The 7,626-nt window shown below is 51.5% G+C and overlaps 1 protein-coding gene across 5 annotated transcripts in view; it reads left to right on the forward strand.

Moving 5' to 3' along the window:
• The window catches only part of LOC108514294 (arachidonate 12-lipoxygenase, epidermal-type-like), a 38,041-nt gene extending 31,426 nt beyond the window's left edge, over positions 1–6,615 (forward strand). For 4 of the 5 annotated variants that reach the window (XM_017850392.1, XM_017850394.1, XM_017850393.1 and 1 more), the window contains 14 exons: positions 217–302; positions 683–884; positions 1,089–1,170; positions 1,261–1,383; positions 1,470–1,573; positions 1,722–1,882; positions 2,675–2,818; positions 2,913–3,122; positions 4,467–4,553; positions 4,792–4,961; positions 5,071–5,193; positions 5,640–5,739; positions 5,842–6,009; positions 6,118–6,615. In XM_017850392.1, the coding sequence (XP_017705881.1) occupies positions 731–884; positions 1,089–1,170; positions 1,261–1,383; positions 1,470–1,573; positions 1,722–1,882; positions 2,675–2,818; positions 2,913–3,122; positions 4,467–4,553; positions 4,792–4,961; positions 5,071–5,193; positions 5,640–5,739; positions 5,842–6,009; positions 6,118–6,297 (1,806 nt within the window). In that variant the 5' untranslated portion in view covers positions 217–302; positions 683–730 and the 3' untranslated portion in view covers positions 6,298–6,615. Of the gene's footprint in view, positions 1–162; positions 303–682; positions 885–1,088; positions 1,171–1,260; positions 1,384–1,469; positions 1,574–1,721; positions 1,883–2,674; positions 2,819–2,912; positions 3,123–4,466; positions 4,554–4,791; positions 4,962–5,070; positions 5,194–5,639; positions 5,740–5,841; positions 6,010–6,117 lie in introns of those variants that run through there. The other variant, XM_017850390.1, reaches the window with a different exon arrangement.
• Positions 6,616–7,626: the final 1,011 nt, after the last annotated feature.

A 7,626-nucleotide genomic window follows, 5' to 3' on the forward strand; every position in this document is an offset into this window, starting at 1 on the left:
CCCCCCCACCCCCGCCCCGTGTGGGAGGAATCTGTGGGTGGGAGGTGGGGAGCCTGAAACCCAAATATAACAGGCACTCTGGACTGGGCGTGGTTCCCTGGGAGCTGGGTCTCAGATCCTCAAGTAGGGCTGATTTCTCCCCAGACCCCCCTGGAGGTCCGGGCAAGATGGGCAAGTACACGGTCCGTGTAGCCACAGGGGATTTGTTCCTGGCAGGCTCTCCCAACCTGGTGCAGCTGTGGCTGGTGGGCGAGCACGGGGAGGCAGACCTAGGGAAGCAGCTGCGACCGGTGTGGGGCAAGGTGAGAGCTGGGGCCCTGGGACTCTGAGGTGTCACTGGGGGCTGGGGCCAGTCGGAGGGTGCTGGAGAAATCCGGGAAGCCGGGTAGGGGCCGAGGTCGGGTGCACTTGGTGTGCCTGATAGGAAAAGGAAAAGCGAGAGGAACAGGAGAAATGAGAGGCAATTGCGTGCTTGAGCAGAGACCACGAGATGCCCGCTGGGGTGTGCATGGCAGGTCGTGGGGGAGGCTGGCGCCCCACAGTACCAGCTGCTCCTCACCTCCACCTCTCCCCGGGTATGCTCCGGTGGGGAAACAGAGCCAGGATTCTCTGAAGGTTCACCGACCCCGCTGCCCTCCCTGAAGACCCCAACCCTGACACTGAGCTGTGTCCTGTTGCACAGGAGGAGGAGTTTGAAATCGACATCCCCCTGCACCTGGGGCGCCTCCTGATGGTGAAGCTGCGCAAGCACAAAGTGCTGTTGAGTCTCGACTGGTTCTGCAAGTGGATCTCAGTGCAGGGCCCGGGGACCCAAGGCGAGGCCTTTTTCCCCTGCTACCGCTGGGTGCAGGGCCACAGGATTATCTGCCTGCCCGAGGGCACTGGTGAGCTTGGTGGAGAAGGGGCGCGGCCACTGGCAGGCTGGAAGAAGAAGTGGGTTGAGGGAGGCTACTGTAAAAGAGGGAAAGATGAGGGAGATGGGGAGAAGTGAAGGAGGATGGGGCAGAGGAGGGTGGCTGATGGAGAGACCCAAGCGCAGCACAGAGGGGTAACCAGGGAGGGTGTGTGCTCTTGTCCCCCTCCCCCAGCCCGGACCCTGAGTGATGACCCCCAGAACCTGTTTAAGAAATACCGGGAACAGGAGCTCGAGGAAAGAAGGAAGGTGTACCGGTGAGCCCCAGAAAGTCTTTGATCCCCCTACCAGATCCCAAGAAACCCACTGCCCGCCCCCTTACTCCTACCTCTGTGTTCTTCCTTCAGGTGGGGCTCCTGGAAAAATGGGTTAATCCTGCCTATAGCAGGGAATAGGCAACTGGACCTTCCCAGGGACGAGCGATTCCTCGAGGATAAGGATTTAGACTTTAGTGTCTCCCTAGCAAAAGCGTAAGTGCCAGGTAGAGGCTGGGTACTTGCTTCCCAGGGCACAAGGTGGGATCCTTCATTGATCTTGTACTCCATTCTTTCCACAGGTGGAAGGACATGGCCATTAAGGGGACACTGGATATCATAAATTGTGTGAAAGGGCTGGAAGATTTCAAAAAAATATTCCCACGTGGAAAGACTGCCCTGGCTGGTCAGTTTCCACAACCTCCCAAAACCAATATACAGATTTCCAGCCCAGGGAATTTGAAAAAGGAGGGGGGATAGAGGATGGAAGAGTAATAGGTCAGCGGGATTAGGAGCTCAGAGCTCACAGGCTGCTCCCCAATTGATGTTCCTAGAGCGGGTTCATGATTCTTGGAAGAATGATGCCTTCTTTGGGTACCAGTTTCTCAATGATGCAAACCCCATGCTCCTGAGGCGTTCTTCAAGGCTCCCCGCCCGCCTGGTGCTGCCTCCAGGGATGGAAGACTTGAAGACCCAGCTGGAGAAAGAACTCCAGGTGCTGCTGGGCTTTCTGCCCATCCACCATCCCGGCCATTATCCCCACCTCCCTTCTCTTCCCATCTCTCATCTCCTCCATCTACACTTAAGGCTTCTCAGCTTTGGCACTATTAACATTCTGCACCACATAATTCTCTGTTGGGGGTGGGGGGCTTTCCTGTGGATCGTAGTGTGTTTAGTAGCATCCTTGGCCTCTACCCATTAGATGCCAGCAGCATCCCCCCGGTTGTGACAACCAAAAATGTCTCTAGATATTGCCGAATGTCCTGGGGTTGGGGAGTGGGGAGAGGAGGAATCGCCCCTGATTGAGAACGTTGATCTACAACATCTCCTCCTGTACCTTCTTTTCTTTCTCTTCCGTCTCTACTTTCCTCTCTTCCTTCTTCATTGAACATATATCAGCCTTAGGGAAGAGCTCAAGCTTCTGGAGAGAAATAGCAAGAAAAACTAAACAAAGCCTTAGAGAGCTAAAAGCTGAATCTATTTTGGGGGGAGGTGGGTAGATAAAATATTTTTGCTACCTTGGCTAAAGCTGGCAGAAGGGTTATGTGAAGAGTGCAGTGGCCTTATGTGGTGGAAAACCAGAACCTTCACTGCAGGGAGCTCCAAGTCTGAAGGAAGACATCAGTCATGAAAACTGTGTTCAGTTTTTTGGTTCTAGGGACAGTGATTGGTGTTTAAAGTAAAATAGACTTGGATGGGTAGAGGAAGGATCCACCCTGGAAAATGAGAGAAGGGCTCCAGAAAACGACTCCAACCCTATTTTCTATTCCTGCCTCTGGCCCTGCAGTCTGGATCTCTGTTTGAAGTGGATTTCTCTTTGCTGGATGGTGTCAAGCCTAATGTCATCATTTTTAAGCAGCAATATGTGGCAGCCCCTTTGGTCATGCTGAAGCTTCAGCCTGATGGAAGACTCTTGCCCATGGTCATCCAGGTAAGAGGGTCCAGGTGTTTTTCCACCAGACACTGATCCCCTTTAGGGACTTAGATACACAGGTCCACAGCCCCCATTCTCTCTCCTGCTCTAGCTCCAGCCACCTCGACACGGATGTCCCCCACCTCTGCTCTTTCTGCCCTCGGATCCCCCAATGGCCTGGCTCCTGGCCAAGATCTGGGTCCGGAGCTCTGATTTCCAGCTGCACCAGTTACAGTCACATCTGCTGAGGGGACACTTGATTGCTGAGGTGATTGCTGTGGCTACAATGAGAAGCTTGCCTAGCCTCCATCCTATTTACAAGGTACTTCAGCATCTCGGTCATTCTGTATTTGACTGTCCTTCGTATTTCAGACTCCTACACAGAGTCTCACCTTGTACATTTCAATCTAGCAGCAATCAATTTATATGTGGAGACACATACACACACAGAGTACTATGGAAACACCCAGGCACACACTTACTATGAGGTGGGGGGAAAAGTGAGAATAGGTTTCACAAAGGAGTTGAAATGTGGGCTAAAGAGGTTTCCAGGTGGGCAAGTGAGGGGTGGAACATTATAGCCAGAAAGATCTATAGAGGCAAGGAAAGAAAGGAACATGGATAATGGGTGAGATTCAAGTGTAGGGCATGAGTTGGGGTGAAAAGAAGAGGTGGGAGGAGATGAGAGAAGAAGCCATGTTACTTAGTGGGGAGAAGAATCAAGTTATTTTCTGACTATGTCAGGCTTCCAATGCCTGTAAAGACCCATTTGCACATGTCAGAAGGGCAACTGGATATGTGAGTCTGGAGTTCCTAGAAGGGGTGTAGGTTGTAAATACAGATTTTAGAGTCATTAGAAAACAAAAGTATCTAAAGTCATTGTACTGGATGAAGTTCTCTAGGATTTGTAGAGACACTAGAGAATTTGATCCAGATATAACTCTAGGGTGATCCAACATTTACAAATTGAGAGGAGGGAGCAGAGTGAGAAAAGAAACAAGAGAAGGAACCTCATTGAGGTAGGAGGAAAACCAAAAAGTGCAATGCATGGCATCCAGGAGAAGAAAGTGTTTGAAGAGGGACGTGTGATTCATCTGTCTCAAATGCTGCTGAGAGATCAAGAAAGTTACAGAGAAGTGACATTTAGGTTTCTCAGTATGGAAGTCGTTGGTTAATAAATGGACATGCACTATCTCAGGGAAGTGGAAGAAGCCTGATTCATGGGGGAAGAGCAGCAAATGTGAGGTGAGTAAGCAAAGACAACACTGGGTGAATTGCTGTGAAAGGGAAAGCAAGAAACAAGGAGATGGCAAGACAAGGATGTGGGGTCAAGCACGGGTTTTCTTTAGGGTATCTAATATTGCACATGTTTGTATGACAGAAGGAATATTATAGGAGGGTGAAGGTCTGGGTGAAGGCAAAAAGGGATGGGCTTATCTGTGGGTACCTGCCAGGATACCAGACTGTGGAAATGAGTGAGCTAAAACTTTCACCCTGGGATGCTCTGAGAAGACATTTTTCCATCTCTGTATTCCCAAATGTTACCCTGACCCCATCCAATGTAACGAGAAGTCTCTCCCTTTTCTGTCACTTCCTTTAACATCCTCTTCTCACGGATGCTGAGACCTCTCTTTGACCGTGTCCCATTTCTTTCTTCTATAATCAGCTCCTGATCCCCCACTTCCGCTACACCATGGCGATCAACACCCTGGCCCGTAGTTGTCTTGTCTCTGAATGTGGAATTTTTGACCTGGTATGGAAATGGATGGGTGAAGGGGAAGTGGGTTCAATACTGGAAGAATCCTAGGGGTTGTTTCCCTTTCCCACTCCTCCCCCAAGCTCTCCTTCCTCCATGGAAGGCCTCTCCCAAACCTGCCTCATGCCTGAATAGCTTCCTGCTTAAAAGGGCTAGAGTAGGAGCACAGGCCTGGAGTCTCCTGATGCTCGTCTTCCTCCCTCCGCAACTTGGCATGGCTGTGGGTTATCCTCAGGTGGTGAGCACTGGTAGTGGGGGCCACGTGGACATTCTTCAGAGAGCCACAGCTTGTTTGACCTATCGTTCCCTCTGTCCTCCTGATGACCTGGCTGACCGTGGACTCCTGGGTGTGAAATCTTCTCTTTATGGCCAAGATGCCATCAGGCTGTGGGGAATCATCAGCCGGTAGGTGAGGGTGGCACAGAGAGGCAGTGAATGGAGGGGCGGGGGACTGTAGGTCCAGAAGGTCCTGCATTGGCCCCTGAGACTGAGTATCTTCTTCCCTGGGGAGCAGGTACGTGGAGGGGATGGTTGGGCTTTTCTATAAGAGCGACCAAGCCGTGAAGGATGATCTAGAGCTGCAGGCCTGGTGCAGAGAGATGACTGAGACTGGACTGCAGACAGCCCAAGACCGGGGGTGAGACAGGGATCCCTCCCCACTGACCCCTGTCAACACCCACTCCTCTACAAACAATCTGCTTCTCACATCATCATGAGATACCCCGCCTGCCCGAGGAACCTGAGAATTCTCCAGGATGTGTCCAGAAATGCTAACAAGCACTCCTGATCTCCCCAGCCCTCTTTCCACACAGTGTTCTCTCTCCTCATGTACTGAGAGCTTCCTTTGGAACCAGTTACAAAACTTCTCTTAGGTATTTTCTCTCACTCTTCCTTCCCCTCTCCCCATAGCTCAGGGTTCATCCCAAGTGCATTAACCTTGGAGCACACACAAGGTGGGAGTCCTAGGGTGTGCAGGCCAGGACCACAGAAAAATAACTTTTCTGTATCTCCACATAGCTCTCCCTGCCTGAGACCTGTTTCATGTTCTGGTTTCAAGGTCTCTGATTCTCCTCATTTCACCAGGTTCCCCATCTCCTTAGAGTCCCGGGCTCAGCTCTGCCACTTTGTCACCATGTGCACCTTCACATGCACGGGTCAGCATGCTTCTAACCACCTGGGTCAGGTAACCTATGTGATTATCCCCCAAGGGCTCCTGGGATGGAGAAGTGGGGGATCAAATGGCCAAGTCATCAGCCGAGGTTTCTGTGGGCTCTCCTCCCTGCAGCTGGACTGGTACTCCTGGATCCTTAATGGCCCATGCACCATGCGGAAGCCCCCACCCATCTCCAAGGATGTGACAGAGAAGGACATAGTGGACTCACTGCCCAATCTCCACCAGGCACGTATGCAAAAGACCGTCACCGACTTCCTTGGCAGACGTCAGCCTGTCATGGTAAGAAGCAAATGCCTGGGTCCTGGGAAGGAGGCAGCTCAAAGGAGGGGAAGTATTCTGGGCTGAGAGCCCCCAAGGGGCTGAGCCAACTTGTTTTCTGCCTCTCAGGTGGCCCTGGGGCAGCATGAGGAGAAATATTTCTCTGGCCCTGAGCCCCAAGCTGTGCTGAGACAATTCCGGGAGGCGCTGGCTGCCATGGACAAGGAGATTGAGGTCCGGAATGCAGTCCTGGACCTGCCCTATGAGTACCTTCGACCCAGCATGATAGAGAACAGCGTGACCATCTGAGAGGCCTTGCCCGCCTCCTCCGCTCCAAAGTTCCACCATCCCTGAGTGCCTTTTGAGTATTCCGTCCTCCTCACATCCTCTGGTGAACAAATTGACCCCAAAGCTTTGTGGTCAGGGTACCCAGAGCTGCCTACCACACAACTATGGGGAATACACGGTGATGGTCCCCCCTGCATTTGGAAGCAGCATCCCCCAAAGCTGCCCTACCTTAAATGTCCATCCAGTCCTGCACTTCCTCACCCCTGATCCCTGGCACCTCCTCATTGTCAAAGGACCTGGCTTAGATACAAGTAAAAATACATGATTAAATAACAAAACTGATGATGGTGGTGGAAGGTGGGAGGAGAGACCTCGCTGTTTCCTGCCCCTTTACTCAGATTCCAAAGGAAGAAAGAACATTTTTTCCAGCAATCAATGCTTTTTCCAAGAGTATCTTGGAACCTCTCTGTCAGGCCTCTGAGCCAAGCCATCGCATCCCCTGTGACTTGCACGTATATATTTGCCCAGATGGCCTGAAGTAACTAAAGAATCACAAAAGAAGTGAAAATGCCCTGCCCCTGTCTTAACTGATGACTTTACCTTGTGAAATTCCTTTTCCTGGCTCATCCTGGCTCAAAAGCTCCCCACTGAGCACCTTGTGACCTCCCACTCCTACCCACCAGAGGACAACCCCCCTTTGACTGTAATTTTCCTTTACCTACCCAAATCCTATAAAACGGCCCCACCCTTATCTCCCTTCGCTTACCCTTTTCGGACTCAGCCCGCCTGCACCCAGGTGATTAAAAAGCTTTATTGCTCACACAAAGCCTGTTGGGTGGTCTCTTCATATGGACATGCATGACACTAAGTTAAATGACAAATGTTCAGGATGACTGAGCCCACTGGGGCTCAGAAACCTGGCTCTTGACAAGGGTTTTTGGCTTGAGGCCTCTGCGAATCCCCAACAAGCCGTCCCTTAGGCTACTTGCAGCAACACCTCCGGTGTGACTCCCCTCCTGGGACGGTCCCTCCCCGGCTGCATCCCAGTCTTCCTCTCAGTCCTGCCCCAGGACTCTTGATAAACCCTCTTCTCATCAAGCTCTATCCTTCCATCCTTAAAACATACCATCTATCCCAAAGTCTTAGATATTGGAGATAAATGGATAAAGAAGGAACTAGTAGGCCAGGCTCTATGTTAGAAATTTTAAATATATCAGTTTATCACACCAGACACAGTGGCTCATGCCTGTAATCCCAGCACTTTGGGAGACCCAGGCAGGCAGATCATCTGAGGTTGGGAGTTCGAGACCAGCCTGACCAACATGGCAAAACCCCTTCTCTACTAAAAAT

Source organism: Rhinopithecus bieti, unplaced genomic scaffold, assembly GCF_001698545.2.
Source record: "Rhinopithecus bieti isolate Rb0 unplaced genomic scaffold, ASM169854v2 scaffold_32008, whole genome shotgun sequence".
Taxonomy (NCBI): Eukaryota; Metazoa; Chordata; class Mammalia; order Primates; family Cercopithecidae; genus Rhinopithecus; species Rhinopithecus bieti.